Below are 13,518 nucleotides of genomic sequence, written 5' to 3' on the forward strand. Positions count from 1 at the left end.
GATAGTGAGTCACGGTCTCATTTGCAGCATGGGGGCTTCGCTCTCGTATCCCGAAGTCGATTTGGCCGGCAAGGTGGCTATTGTGACGGGCGGAAATACCGGAATAGGCTACGAAACAGGCAAGGCTCTCGCCAGGATGGGAGCTCGCGTCATTCTGGCGTGTCGATCGGAAGAGAGAGCCACAGAGGTCGGTCCAACCGTCACTGCTAGACCCCGCGTACATCGTGCACGATCCTCGCACTTTGCAGGCGATCAAGAAAATGCGAAGCGAGCTGGCCGAAGCGAAGCCCGTATCGGGAGAGAATATCAACGTCGAGTTTATGGCACTCGATCTGGCTTCTCTCGCGTCGGCACGAGACTTTGCCAAGGCCTACTTGGCGCGAAATCTGCCGCTTCATCTGCTCATTCTCAACGCAGGAATGGCAATGCTTCCCTTACGTATCTATTTATCTATATTAAATAATTAATTATTAATTTTCGTGTTGCTAAGAGCTGACTGATGACGGGTTGGAGAAACATTTTCAAGTCAATTACTTGAGTCATCTCTTGATCTTACTGCACTTGCTCGAGCTGCTCAGCTCCAGTGGTCCCGACGTTCGCGTCATATCCGTGTCGTCAGATGGATACGAATACGGCACTCTCGATTTGAAAAACATGGACGGTTCCGAGTCATATGGCAGAATGAAGTTTTATGGAAACTCGAAGCTCTATCAAGTAAGCACATCGACACACCTCTTGGACACACACAAAATTTGCTTCGTTCTTCGAAGATTATGATGACGTTGTATCTTCAAAAGAAGCTTAGTGAGATAGCATTCTTTTGTCTTCATCCTGGCAAGGTAAAACAACTTTCCAAGCTAAGAGGTATTATTAATTATTTGTTCATCTAGGTGAGCACCGAGATAGCACGAGGAATGAGCGATTCTACGTTTCTGATGGTGATGGCCAAAATATTTGTAGCAATGGGTACAGTAGGATATCGATTGATCGATTGATAAGACGTCTTATTTCTGAATAGGACGAAGTCCAGAAAAGGGAGCTGCAACGTCGATCAATGCCGCAGTCAATCCGGCATTTGCTAACGAAAAGGCACTTTATTTTGAAGACTGCAAACCTGTTGTTCTCCATAGCCTTGCAAAGTGCGCTCTCACAACTATCACGAGCCTTTGCCCCAATGTCCCTTTCTCTCCACCTAGAAACGAGACTCATCACGAACAGTTATGGGAGTACAGCATCAAGTTATTGCGCAAGTTTATCGATGACGATTGCGCTTCTAAGTTGACTGACATGGGTCTGACGATCTCGTCGTCGTCGGAGGCCGCTGCGAGCCCTGGCGACGAAGACAATTGAATTAACGATCACCACAGAAAGCAAGACGTTCTTTAGGGAAACTTTTCGTACTGTCACTTGCAGACAAATCCTAATTGGTAATCGATTTTAACACTATGTGAACCGCTTCTAGAAGCCATGCCATCATTTCAGCACAAGTAGCCAGAGCAGCTGATGCAAAACCTACATAGTGAAGTATACACAACTCCACTGTTGACGCGTGAATCATTCTAGTATCGATGTCAGTTTGGTCTCTCGCCAAGCCATTTTCTAACGTATCCGGGCAATCAACGGAACTACAGGCGCCCTATATCATAGGATGCTATAGATATCAGTACACTCCTACTAGTGAGTGTATTGGGTTTTAGCAATAAATATATAACGGGTTTATATTTAGACATGGGTCCACCTCCTCCCGGAGGCCGTCCTCAGCCCCAGCAGCCCACTGAAGGGAACACCCAAAAAGTCGGCGACGGGTCTACACCGACCTCTCAAGGTTATTGGTTACCATTTTACCTTCGATTTAGTCTCATTTCTGTTTTTAGCCGTGGTTGCTATGCCAGCGTTGTTTGTCACTGTTCTGGCTCTCATCTTTCGCCTGTTGGCTATCTAATTGTGACGTCTTATTTATTTGCTGTTTAGTTCAGTCGACGATCTGAGTACCATATTTTATATAGATTATTGTATTTTGTCGATTGTAGTGATTGAGAAATCAAAACCGTCTCTGAGGTCGGGCGCTCGCTTTTTCTCTTCTGCACCATAGAGTCTGAGACGGATGACTTACTGTGATCAGATCATTGATCTAATTCTATGATAAGATTTGCTGGAGGTGTCTATACGGGATGCCGATAGGTGAGTCACGGTGAGTCACTCGCGACATGGGCTCGTCGCTCTCGTATCCCGAAGTCGATTTGGCCGGCAAGGTGGCCATCGTGACGGGCGGCAATACGGGAATAGGTTACGAAACAGGCAAGGCTTTCGCCAGGATGGGAGCTCGCGTCATTCTGGCGTGCCGATCGGAGGAACGAGCGACCGAGGTCGGTGTTTTGATCACGTGTGCAGCGTGCGCGAACACCTCGTGTCGTGCAGGCGATCGCGAAAATGCGAAGCGAACTGGCCGAAGCGAAGCCCGTGTCAGGAGAAGATATCAACGTCGACTTCATGGCACTCGATTTGTCGTCGCTCGCGTCGGCACGAGACTTCGCCAAGGCCTTCTTGGCGCGACGTCTTCCACTTCAACTGCTCATTCTCAATGCAGGAATCGCAATAATCAATCCCTTACGTAATTAATATTTACTAATTAATTAATTAATTAATTAATTAAATTTTCTAAGAGCTGACTGATGATGGGTTGGAGAAACATTTTCAAGTCAATTACCTCGGTCATCTCTTGATCGTACTTCACTTGCTCGAGCTCCTCAGTTCCAGTGGTCCCGATGTTCGCGTCGTATCTGTGTCGTCAGCTACGTACAGAATCGGCACTCTCGATTTGACAAACATGGACGGTTCCAAATCGTATAGCAGATATAAGTTCTACGGAAACTCCAAGCTGTATCAGGTAAACGCATCAACTAACTAACTAACCAACTAGCTTCTAACGAACCCTAACTCCCTCATTGGTTCTTTAGATCATGATGACGTTTTATCTTCAAAAGAAGCTTTCTGACAGCGGAATAGCATTCTCGAGTCTTAGTCCTGGCTTCGTAAACGCTTTGCATGCAACCCAAGAGGTACACATTTCAATCATTTAGGTTGAAACAGAGGGCGTGAGAGGATTAGAAGATTCCTCCTTTTTAACGGGACTAGTGAAAGCAACTTTTGCACTCGGTACATTAAAGATATATTGATACATATAGATCATGCTAACTACTTACCGGTTGTTTCTTAACAGGTATGGCACGAAGTGCAGCGAAGGGAGCTGCGACGATAATTAACGCTGCAGTCAATCCTGAATTTGCCAATGGTAAAGCACTATTCTTTGAAAGCTGCAAGCCTACTGGTGTCAAAAGTCTTGCAAGGTGCGCCGTTTGCATGTATAAGTCTTCATCCTATTGACGTTCCCTTTCTTTCCGTGGCCTAGAGACGAGACTCATCACGAAGAGTTATGGACGTACAGTATCAAGTTATTGCGCAAGTACATCGACGACGAGTGCGCCACTAAGCTGACTGACATGGGTCTGACGATTTCGTCGTCCGAGGCGGCCGAGAGCCTTGAAAAGCAAGACGATTAAACCACGGATCTTAGAGATCTCCTCTAAGATCCGTGATTAAACGAAGACGGAGAAGAAGACGATTCTTGGAACTGAATATATGCATCACCTAAAAAAAATTAGTCGCTGTGCCTTTGCTTACTTCTCTCTTCATACTTATCCACTTCATGCTTAGCATCAGCGTTGATTTTATTATATCCCACCGAAAGTGTCTTGTCATTGTGTTTTGAGCTCAACCAGAATATAGTCAATACGGGTGTCGAGATAGTCACGGTCACATATCTATCTCATATATCTCATGGGGTTTCGCTCTCGTATCCCGATGTCGATTTGGCCGGCAAGGTGGCTATTGTGACGGGCCGGAATAGGCTACGAAACAGGCAAGGCTCTCGCCAGGATGGGAGCTCGCGTCATTCTGGCGTGTCGATCGGAAGAGAGAGCCACAGAGGTCGGTCCAACCGTCGCTGCTAGACCACGCATGCACCGTGCACGATCCTCGCACTTTGCAGGCGATCAAGAAAATGCGAAGCGAGCTGGCCGAAGCGAAGCCCGTATCGGGAGAAGATATCAACGTCGAGTTTATGGCACTCGATCTGGCTTCTCTCGCGTCGGCACGAGACTTTGCCAAGGCCTACTTGGCGCGAAGTCTGCCGCTTCATCTGCTCATTCTCAACGCAGGAATGGCAATGCTTCCCTTACGTATCTATCTATATTCGATGATTAATTAATTAATTATTAGTTTTCTTGTTACTAAGAGCTGACTGATGACGGGTTGGAGAAACATTTTCAAGTCAATTACTTGAGTCATCTCTTGATCTTACTGCACTTGCTCGAGCTGCTCAGCTCCAGTGGTCCCAACGTTCGCGTCATATCTGTGTCGTCAGATGGATACAAATACGGCACTCTCAATTTGAAAAATATGGACGGTTCCGAGTCATATGGCAGAATGAAGTTTTATGGAAACTCGAAGCTCTATCAAGTAAGCACATCGACACACCTCTTGGACACTCACAAAATTTGCTTTGTTCTTCGAAGATTATGATGACGTTGTATCTTCAAAAGAAGCTTAGGGAAATAGCATTCTTTTGTCTTCATCCTGGCAAGGTAAAACAACTTTCCAAGCTAAGAGGTATTATTAATTATTTGTTCATCTAGGTGAACACCGAGATAGCACGAGGAATGAGCGATTCTACGTTTCTGATGGTGATGGCCAAAATATTTGTAGCAATGGGTACAGTAGGATATTGATTGATCGATCGATAAGACGTCTTATTTCTGAATAGGGCAAAGTCCAGAAAAGGGAGCTGCAACGTCGATCAATGCAGCAGTCAATCCGGCATTTGCTAACGAAAAGGCACTTTATTTTGAAGACTGCAAACCTGTTGTTCTCCATAGCGTTGCAAAGTGCGCTCTCAACTATCATGAGCCTTTTCCCCAATGTCCCTTTCTCTCCGCCTAGAAATGAGACTCATTACGAACAGTTGTGGGAGTACAGCATCAAGTTATTGCGCAAGTTTATCGATGACGATTGCGCTTCTAAGTTGACTGACATGGGTCTGACGATCTCGTCGTCGTCGGAGGCCGCGGCGAGCCCTGGCGACGAAGACGATTGAATTAACGAATAGCAAGACGTTCTCTAATTAAGGAGGAAACTTTTCGTACTGTCACTTGCAGACAAGTCTTAATTGGCAATCGATTGTAAACTATCCGAACAGCTATCTATAATCAGTTCAGCACAACTAGCGAGCACCTGACACAAAACCTACATACGTAGTGAAGTACGAATCATTCCAAGTGCTGCTTGCTGTGAATACAGTGGATTGTCTATGTCACTGTCTCACGGCCGACACAATAAAGTTAGTTCGTGCTTCAGCTGCTCGCTTTGTTGAAATAAAAAGTTTGCTTACAATTTCGGCAATACGTCTATCACACTACCAACGGAAAGGCGCCCTATATCATAGGATGCTATAGATATCAGTACACTCCTACTAGTGAGTGTATTGGCCTATGCAAGGTTTTAGCAATAAATATATAACGGGTTTATATTTAGACATGGGTCCACCTCCTCCCGGAGGCCGTCCTCCAGCCCCAGCAGCACACTGAAGGGAACACCCAAAAAGTCGGCGACGGGTCTACACCGACCTCTCAAGGTTATTAGTTACCATTTTACCTTCGATTTAGTCTCATTTCTGTTTTCAGCCGTGGTTGCTATGCCAGCGTTGTTTGTCACTGTTCTGGCTCTCATCTTTCGCCTGTTGGCTATCTAATTGTGGCGTCTTATTTATTTGCTGTTTAGTTCAGTCGACGATCTGAGTACCATATTTTATATAGATTATTGTATTTTGTCTATTGTAGTGATTGAGAAATCAAAACCGTCTCTGAAGTCGGGCGCTCGCTTTCTCTTCTGCACCATAGAGTCTTCTGCACTATAGAGTCTGAGACGGATGACTTACTGATCAGATCATTGATACTAGCGAAAGCAACTCATGCACTCGGTACATTAGAGATATTGATACATAGATCATACTAACTACTTACCGGTTGTTTTTAACAGGTGTGGCACGAAGTGCAGAGAAGGGAGCTGCGACGTCAATTAACGCTGCAGTCAATCCTGAATTTGTTAATGGAAAAGCACTATTCTTTGAAAGCTGGAAGCCTACTGGTGTCAAAAGTCTTGCAAGGTGCGCCGTTTGCATATGAGTCTGCATCCTATCGACGTTCCTTTGTCTCTGCGGCCTAGAGACGAGACTCGTCACGAAGAGTTATGGACGTACAGTATCAAGTTATTGTGCAAGTACATCGACGACGAGTGCGCCACTAAGCTGACTGACATGGGTCTGACGATTTCGGCGGCCGAGAGCCTCGACAATCAAGACGATTAAACGAAGACGGAGAAGAAGACGATTCTTGGAACCGAATATATGCATCACCTAAAAGAAATTAGTCGTTGTGCCTTTGCTTGCTTCTCTTCATACTTATCCACTGCAGGCTCAGCATCAGCGTTGATTTTATTATATCCCATCGAAAGTACGTGTCTTGTCGAGATAGTGAGCCACGGTCACTTACATAATGGCACGTGATTGCGAGCCAATCAGGAGCGCTCATTAGAGTGGTGTATCTCCACTTTTCCGGTCTATATACCACTCTTCCGGCGTATACACCACTCTTCCGGCGTATGCACCACTCATCCGGATTAAAAGTAGCAGATCGCGTTTGAATTCGCGCTCCTGATGGGCTCGCAATCGCGTCCCATTACATAAGCTAATTACACAACTAAGAATGCTCGTGGGATACGCTATTTAGAGCACGAGGGCGGGGTCGTGGCCCGAGGCGAACACTCGCCGTAGTTGTGTAACATCCCGTGGTAACATATTACATATCTCATTTGCGGCATGGGGGCTTCGCTCTCGTATCCCGAAGTCGATTTGGCCGGCAAGGTGGCTATTGTGACGGGCGGAAATACCGGGATAGGCTACGAAACAGGCAAGGCTCTCGCCAGGATGGGAGCTCGCGTCATTCTGGCGTGTCGATCGGAAGAGAGAGCCACAGAGGTCGGTCCAACCGTCACCGCTAGACCACGCGTGCACCGTGCACGATCCTCGCACACTGCAGGCGATCGCGAAAATGCGAAGCGAACTGGCCGAAGCGAAGCCCGTGTCGGGAGAAGATATCAGCGTCGAATTCATGGCACTCGATTTGTCTTCGCTCGCGTCGGCGCGAGACTTCGCCAAGGCCTACTTGGCACGACGTCTTCCCCTTCATCTGCTCATTCTCAATGCGGGAATTGCAATGATCAATCCTTTACGTACGTAGCAAATTAATTTTATTGATTGATTTTTTACCTTTTGAACTTGTGTCTTCACAATGAAGAACTGACTGATGATGGCTTGGAGAAACAATTTCAAGTCAATTATTTAGGACACCTCTTGATCGTACTTCTGTTGCTCGAGCTGCTCAGCGCCAACGGTCCTGACGTTCGAGTCGTATCCGTGTCGTCAAGTGGCCACCAATTCGCCAATTTTGATTTGACCAACATAAACGGTTCCAAGTCATACAGCAGAGTTACATTCTATGGCAACTCCAAGCTCTACCAAGTTAGCATACCATTGGTTGGCAAAGTTCTCACCTAAATTCGCTTTGTCGTTTGCCTTTCTAAGATCATGATGACGTATTATCTTCAAAAGAGACTTTTGAACAGTGAGATGTGTTTCTCTTCTGTTCATCCCGGCGTGGTAAGAACAAATAATTAGCCAAAGAGTACAATTCGTTTATTTACTCTAACTTAGGTCAAAACGGAGATTGCGAGAGGACACGAAGATTCCATAATTCTGACCGCATTTTCCAAAATATCCAATGGAATCGGTATAATGGATAAAGCATATTCTAATTGACTGCTTCTATCTGCGAACAGGTGCTGCGCGAAGTCCAGAGAAGGGAGCTGCAACGACTATCAATGCTGCAGTCAATCCAGCATTTGCTAATAAAAAAGCTCTTTATTTTGAAGACTGCAAACCTGTTGCTCCTCGTCGCGCTGCAAGGTGAGCTGTTGGCACAAGTCTCCGTCCCATTGACGTCCCGTCTACTCTGTCCCTAGAAACGAGATTCATCACGAAGAGTTATGGGCGTACAGCATCAAGTTACTGCGCAAGTATATCGACGACGATTGTGCCGCAAAGCTGACTGACATGGGTCTGACAATTTCGCCTTCTGCTGCGAGCCTCGACCAGCAAGACGATTGAATAAGGCGTGGTTCAGGCAGAAAATGATAACTCCTGAACTAAACTCTCTTACGCATAACGCGTCTGCATATGCGCTTTTACATTAGCTTTGCCTGCATCAACCTCCCTTCAACCTCCCTTCATTCCGTTGCAGTCATTCAACTTAGTACACACAAACACTGTATGCACGTGAGCTTGTTCTGAGCAAATGGATGAGGAGATCGTTTACCACTCTCTCTGAGAACACATACGACTATATACGGTGAAATAAACAGCGTCGAGAGCGCCTACGAGTTGTACGAGCTTTACCTAATTTGGTATCCTTCATGTTCCCTTGCTGATCTTCATTGTTTCGCTCAGAATACCATAAAAGGGCCTACAGACAAGCAATGATGTCATGTACACCGCTATAAATGTGCTCTAAATCTCTACTCAAAGTCAGTTGAACACATAGAGGAAGCAATGCACTGGAGCTCAATCGTCTTCATCTCTCTTTGCCTCGTTCCGCTCTCATATCAAAATAAGGAAAGCAGTCCTAACTGCCCTCTCCAAAAAGGCGACAGAGTATGCCACCACACTAAAAAACCAATTTGTGTAATATAACCTACCAGGGACTACCGGGATCGACAGGCATTAGGGTACATGGAGCATGTACGTTTCCCTCTCAATGCTGAAGCACCCGCGTCTAGGGTCATAAAGGAGACAAAGGAACGCAAGGAAGCGCGGGAAGAAACGGAGACAAAGTATGCACAGGCACTCTTTTATAAGTGAACGTTATATATTTACAATTACGTAGGGTGATCAAGGTGCTAAAAGATCTCATGGCCTTCTTGGAAAACAGGTTACTTACGCTTCTTTATTCTATCGTCATCATTGAATTTGAGTAGGGTCCTGCTGGTGTTGTTGGACCTCCTGGTTCCCAAGGTAGACAAGGTGCAACTGGACCACAGGGACCTCGTGGAAATACCGGAATACAAGTACAGCTTGTCGTGCTCTGTATCCCAATCTTAAGTTGATTAAATTTATTAATTGCAGGGTGAAACCAGGGATACTAGATAATATTATCTAGTATCCCTGGTGAAACAGGCATACAGGGCCCGAAAGGACAAAAAGTAATACAGGGAGCCAAAGTAAATTGCTGCTCGCCTTTCCTCTTATATACGCGATTAATACATCAATTAGGGAGAAATTGGACCCACAGGGCCAAGAGGAAGAGGAGGAATTGACGGAATTCCTGTAATACGTCAAACGCGTGCTTTGCACTTATTTTGCCATTTACAATACAAATGTAGGGTCCACCCGGTCACACAGGACAAGCAGGACCAAAAGGACTTAAAGGAGATAAGGCCTGTTATATTATTAAAAATAAAAATACATTTTTTAATTAAAAGAATCAAATAGGGAGAGCGGGGATTTACTGGTCACAAAGGAGAGCGGGGATTTCAAGGAATACCAGGACCTGACGTAAATAACTCTGACTACTTCTTCATTTGTTGTAGCTACCCCACTATCTAGATGTAGATGAGGATATTCTGAAACGGTTGAAAGAACAGGTATGAACTGAAAAAATAAGTGGCCTCATTCTACTGTAGTTCACCCGTATGTAGATTGTAACAGATCTCAAGTCTTCACTGGGAAGAACATTGAAACCTATTGCGTACCTTGTTGGTGATGATACTGGCTGGACAACCTATTCCCAAGGTAACAAATACAATCATTTAGAGTACATGTACTAGGCGATTAAGTCCCTTTGTCTGTCAGGCCAGGTCATTACTCACTGGTCAACTAGCACGTCAGGTTCCTATCCATCCGTTCTCCAAGGCGGAATGACGTATACCAATGGTTACATCACCGTGCCTGAATCTGGAATCTACTTTATTTACTTCAGTTTGTACACTAAAGTACAATCAACAAATTACTACTTTCCTGGGATATATGTTGATTCGCGTAATATTTGCACTTCAATGTATTATCACGACAACACTCGTTCAAAGTCTCATCATGTTGGAATGCTTTGGAATGTGAAAAAGGGAAATCAGTTGTCTGTAAGGGCGGATGGCAATGAACGCTTGCAATGCCATACTGGATTTGCTTTTTTTGGCGCATGGAAAGTAAACTGACTCTTCAAACAACTAAACAGACTTTTGTCAACTAAACAGACTTTTGTCTTCTTTTCGTACTGGGTGCCTAAATTAAATGTTGTGCCGGTCTCGTGTCTCAAACCTTGTTGTCTAGTTGGAGGAATGTGTTTTAGAGATGAACAGAATACGGGTTGCCGAGACAGATAGAGCGTCACGGTTACTCATTCGCAGTATGGGGTCTTCGCTCTCGCTTTCTCGCTCTCGTATCCCGAAGTCGATTTGGCCGGCAAGGTGGCTATTGTGATGGGCGGAAACCGGGATAGGCTACGAAACAGGCAAGGCTCTCGCCAGGATGGGAGCTCGCTGGCGTGTCGATCGGAAGAGAGAGCCACAGAGGTCGGTCCAACCGTCACTGCTAGACACTGCGAACATCGTGCACGATCCTCGCACACTGCAGGCGATCAAGAAAATCGAAGCCCGTATCGGGAGAAGATACATATCAACGTCGACTTTATGGCACTCGATCTGGCTTCTCTCGCGTCGGCACGAAGGCCTACTTGGCGCGAAGTCTGCCGCTTCATCTGCAATGCTTCCCTTACGTATCTATTTATATATATTAAATAGTTAATTATTAATTTTCTTGTTACTAAGCGCTGACTGATGACGGGTTGGAGAAACATTTTCAAGTCAATTACTTGAGTCATCTCTTGATCTTGCTGCACTTGCTCGAGCTGCTCAGCTCCAGTGGTCCCGACGTTCGCGTCATATCCGTGTTGTCAAATGGATACGAATACGGCACTCTCGATATGGACTCATATGGCAGAATGAAGTTTTATGGAAACTCGAAGCTCTATCAAGTAAGCACATCGACACACCTCTTGGACACACACAAAATTTGCTTCGTTCTTCGAAGATTATGATGACGTTGTATCTTCAAAAGAAGCTTAGTGAAATAGCATTCTTTTGTCTTCATCCTGGCAAGGTAAAACAACTTCCAAGCTAAGAGGTATTTATTAATTATTTGTTCATCTAGGTGAACACCGAGATAGCACGAGGAATGAGCGATTCTACGTTTCTGATGGTGATGGCCAAAATATTTGTAGCAATGGGTACAATAGGATATCGATTGATCGATCGATAAGACGTCTTATTTCTGAATAGGACGAAGTCCAGAAAAGGGAGCTGCAACGTCGATCAATGCCGCAGTCAATCCGGCATTTGCTGACGAAAAGGCACTTTATTTTGAAGACTGCAAACCTGTTGCTCTCCATAGCCTTGCAAAGTTCGCTCTCACAACTATCACGAGCCTTTGCCCCAATGTCCCTTTCTCTCCACCTAGAAACGAGACTCATCACGAACAGTTATAGGAGTACAGCATCAAGTTATTGCGCAAGTTTATCGATGACGATTGCGCTTCTAAGTTGACTGACATGGGTCTGACGATCTCGTCGTCGTCGTCGTCGGAGGCCGTTGGGAGCCCTGGCGACGAAGGCGATTGAATGAATGATACGCGATCGCCACAACTAGCGAGCAGCTGACGAAAAACCTATACCGTACATACGCAGTGAAGTATGAATCATTTCCAAGACGCAATGACGTTAGTTCGTGCTTCAGCTGCTTGCTTTGTTGAAATAAAAAGTTTGCTTAAGTAAAGAAATACGAGAACAATGGGCGCATCGCTCTCGTATCCAGAAGTCGATTTATCGGGCAAGGTGGCCGTCGTGACGGGCGGAAATACCGGAATAGGCTACGAAACGGGCAAGGCTCTCGCGAGAATGGGAGCTCGCGTCATTTTGGCGTGCCGATCAGAGAAAAGAGCAAAAGAGGTCGGTCGGTCGGTTGGTCACGATCGTCGTTACTTAATTAATTAACAACGTGCTTCGTATAGGCCATCAAGAGAATGAGAAGCGAGCTGGTCGAAGCGAGCCACGTCGACATTGATGTCGAATATATGGCGCTTGATTTGTCGTCTCTTGCGTCGGCGCGAGACTTCGCCAAGGCCTACTTGGCACGACGTCTTCCTCTTCATCTGCTGATTCTCAATGCGGGAATTGCAATGATCAATCCTTTACGTACGTAGCAAATTAATTTTATTGATTGATTTTACCTTTTTGAACTTGTGTCTTCACAATGAAGAACTGACTGATGATGGCTTGGAGAAACAATTTCAAGTCAATTATTTAGGACACCTCTTGATCGTACTTCTGTTGCTCGAGCTGCTCGGCGCCAACGGTCCTGACGTTCGAGTCGTTTCCGTGTCGTCAAGTGGCCACCAATTCGCCAATTTTGATTTGACCAACATAAACGGTTTCAAGTCATACAGCAGAGTTACATTCTATGGCAACTCCAAGCTCTACCAAGTTAGCATATTGGTTGGCAAAGTTCTTACCTAAATTCGCTTTGTCGTTCACCTGTCTAAGATCATGATGTCGTATTATCTTCAAAAGAGACTTTTGAACAGTGAGATATGTTTCTCTTCTGTTCATCCCGGCGTGGTAAGAACAAATAATTAGCCAAAAAGTACAATGCGTTTATTTACTCTAACTTAGGTCGGAACGGAGATTGCGAGAGGACACGAAGATTCCATAATTCTGACCGCATTTTCCAAAATATCTTACGGAATCGGTATAATGGATAAAGCATATTCTAATTAGCTGCTTCTATCTGCTGACAGGTGCTGCGCGAAGTCCAGAGAAGGGAGCTGCAACGACTATCAATACTGCCGTCAATCCAGCATTTGCTAATAAGAAAGCTCTTTATTTTGAAGACTGCAAACCTGTTGCTCCTCGTCGCGCTGCAAGGTGCGCTGTCTGTTGGCACAAGTCTCCGTTCCATTGACGTCCCGTCTACTCTGTCCCTAGAAACGAGATTCATCACGAAGAGTTATGGGCGTACAGCATCAAGTTACTGCGCAAGTATATCGACGACGATTGTGCCGCAAAGCTGACTGACATGGGTCTGACAATTCCGCCTTCTGCTGCGAGCCTCGACAAGCAAGACGATTGAATAAGACGTGATTTAGGCAGAAAATGAAAACTCCTGAACTAAACTCTCTTACGCATAACGCGTCTGTAGATGCGCTTTTACATTAGCTTTGTCTGCATCAACCTCCCTTGATTCCGTTGCAGTCATTCAACTTAGTACACACAAACACTGTATCTTCTGCACACGTGAATGCAC

General features: G+C 45.4%; 4 protein-coding genes, 3 long non-coding RNA genes and 1 pseudogene across 7 annotated transcripts; 7 read left to right on the forward strand and 1 right to left on the reverse strand.

The window, feature by feature from the left end:
- Positions 1-12: 12 nt before the first annotated feature.
- On the forward strand, positions 13-1,487 carry LOC136185206 (retinol dehydrogenase 12-like). Its single transcript, XM_065972288.1, has 7 exons — positions 13-187; positions 249-438; positions 491-714; positions 771-839; positions 891-966; positions 1,019-1,139; positions 1,197-1,487. Exons 1-7 carry the CDS (start codon positions 29-31, stop codon positions 1,348-1,350), a joined length of 993 nt encoding a protein of 330 aa, XP_065828360.1. The 5' UTR covers positions 13-28; the 3' UTR covers positions 1,351-1,487.
- Positions 1,393-2,372, reverse strand: LOC136185215 (uncharacterized). Its single transcript, XR_010669501.1, has 3 exons — positions 1,993-2,372; positions 1,846-1,938; positions 1,393-1,636 (listed from the first exon to the last, which is right to left on the reverse strand). It is a non-coding gene; the product is annotated as an uncharacterized lncRNA (long non-coding RNA).
- LOC136185195 (retinol dehydrogenase 12-like) lies at positions 2,185-3,758 on the forward strand. The gene is made up of 7 exons (XM_065972278.1): positions 2,185-2,366; positions 2,419-2,611; positions 2,664-2,887; positions 2,958-3,032; positions 3,081-3,156; positions 3,221-3,347; positions 3,410-3,758. Exons 1-7 carry the CDS (start codon positions 2,208-2,210, stop codon positions 3,558-3,560), a joined length of 1,005 nt encoding a protein of 334 aa, XP_065828350.1. The 5' UTR covers positions 2,185-2,207; the 3' UTR covers positions 3,561-3,758.
- Positions 3,707-5,299, forward strand: LOC136199626 (retinol dehydrogenase 12-like; annotated as a pseudogene).
- A 305-nt stretch (positions 5,300-5,604) lies between these two features.
- LOC136190078 (uncharacterized) lies at positions 5,605-6,553 on the forward strand. Its single transcript, XR_010670509.1, has 3 exons — positions 5,605-5,689; positions 5,739-6,220; positions 6,280-6,553. It is a non-coding gene; the product is annotated as an uncharacterized lncRNA (long non-coding RNA).
- A 372-nt stretch (positions 6,554-6,925) lies between these two features.
- Positions 6,926-8,485, forward strand: LOC136183730 (retinol dehydrogenase 12-like). Its single transcript, XM_065970471.1, has 7 exons — positions 6,926-7,090; positions 7,152-7,344; positions 7,410-7,633; positions 7,697-7,771; positions 7,826-7,901; positions 7,951-8,077; positions 8,134-8,485. Exons 1-7 carry the CDS (start codon positions 6,932-6,934, stop codon positions 8,276-8,278), a joined length of 999 nt encoding a protein of 332 aa, XP_065826543.1. The 5' UTR covers positions 6,926-6,931; the 3' UTR covers positions 8,279-8,485.
- A 390-nt stretch (positions 8,486-8,875) lies between these two features.
- LOC136194111 (uncharacterized) lies at positions 8,876-9,098 on the forward strand. The gene is made up of 3 exons (XR_010671520.1): positions 8,876-8,895; positions 8,947-9,000; positions 9,054-9,098. It is a non-coding gene; the product is annotated as an uncharacterized lncRNA (long non-coding RNA).
- A 2,012-nt stretch (positions 9,099-11,110) lies between these two features.
- LOC136199627 (retinol dehydrogenase 11-like) lies at positions 11,111-12,992 on the forward strand. The gene is made up of 10 exons (XM_065989868.1): positions 11,111-11,195; positions 11,252-11,320; positions 11,372-11,447; positions 11,500-11,620; positions 11,678-11,935; positions 11,988-12,164; positions 12,227-12,410; positions 12,475-12,698; positions 12,759-12,833; positions 12,888-12,992. Exons 6-10 carry the CDS (start codon positions 12,006-12,008, stop codon positions 12,990-12,992), a joined length of 747 nt encoding a protein of 248 aa, XP_065845940.1. The 5' UTR covers positions 11,111-11,195; positions 11,252-11,320; positions 11,372-11,447; positions 11,500-11,620; positions 11,678-11,935; positions 11,988-12,005.
- The last annotated feature ends 526 nt before the right edge of the window (positions 12,993-13,518 follow it).

The sequence above is a fragment of the Oscarella lobularis genome, chromosome 1 (genome assembly GCF_947507565.1).
Source record: "Oscarella lobularis chromosome 1, ooOscLobu1.1, whole genome shotgun sequence".
Taxonomy (NCBI): domain Eukaryota; kingdom Metazoa; phylum Porifera; class Homoscleromorpha; order Homosclerophorida; family Oscarellidae; genus Oscarella; species Oscarella lobularis.

Excerpts from the sequence above, each read along its gene's own strand:
- LOC136185206 (XM_065972288.1), top strand. The coding sequence starts at position 29 with ATGGGGGCTTCGCTCTCGTATCCCGAAGTCGATTTGGCCGGCAAGGTG. Across the intron at positions 188-248 it reads CGGAAGAGAGAGCCACAGAG|GCGATCAAGAAAATGCGAAG; the intron begins GTCGGTCCAACC and ends CGCACTTTGCAG. Across the intron at positions 715-770 it reads GAAACTCGAAGCTCTATCAA|ATTATGATGACGTTGTATCT; the intron begins GTAAGCACATCG and ends CGTTCTTCGAAG.
- LOC136185195 (XM_065972278.1), top strand. The coding sequence starts at position 2,208 with ATGGGCTCGTCGCTCTCGTATCCCGAAGTCGATTTGGCCGGCAAGGTG. Across the intron at positions 3,033-3,080 it reads CGAGTCTTAGTCCTGGCTTC|GTTGAAACAGAGGGCGTGAG; the intron begins GTAAACGCTTTG and ends TCAATCATTTAG. Across the intron at positions 3,157-3,220 it reads GAAAGCAACTTTTGCACTCG|GTATGGCACGAAGTGCAGCG; the intron begins GTACATTAAAGA and ends GTTTCTTAACAG.
- LOC136183730 (XM_065970471.1), top strand. The coding sequence starts at position 6,932 with ATGGGGGCTTCGCTCTCGTATCCCGAAGTCGATTTGGCCGGCAAGGTG. Across the intron at positions 7,345-7,409 it reads TGCAATGATCAATCCTTTAC|AACTGACTGATGATGGCTTG; the intron begins GTACGTAGCAAA and ends TTCACAATGAAG. Across the intron at positions 7,902-7,950 it reads CAAAATATCCAATGGAATCG|GTGCTGCGCGAAGTCCAGAG; the intron begins GTATAATGGATA and ends ATCTGCGAACAG.
- LOC136199627 (XM_065989868.1), top strand. The coding sequence starts at position 12,006 with ATGGGCGCATCGCTCTCGTATCCAGAAGTCGATTTATCGGGCAAGGTG. Across the intron at positions 12,165-12,226 it reads CAGAGAAAAGAGCAAAAGAG|GCCATCAAGAGAATGAGAAG; the intron begins GTCGGTCGGTCG and ends TGCTTCGTATAG. Across the intron at positions 12,834-12,887 it reads CTTCTGTTCATCCCGGCGTG|GTCGGAACGGAGATTGCGAG; the intron begins GTAAGAACAAAT and ends ACTCTAACTTAG.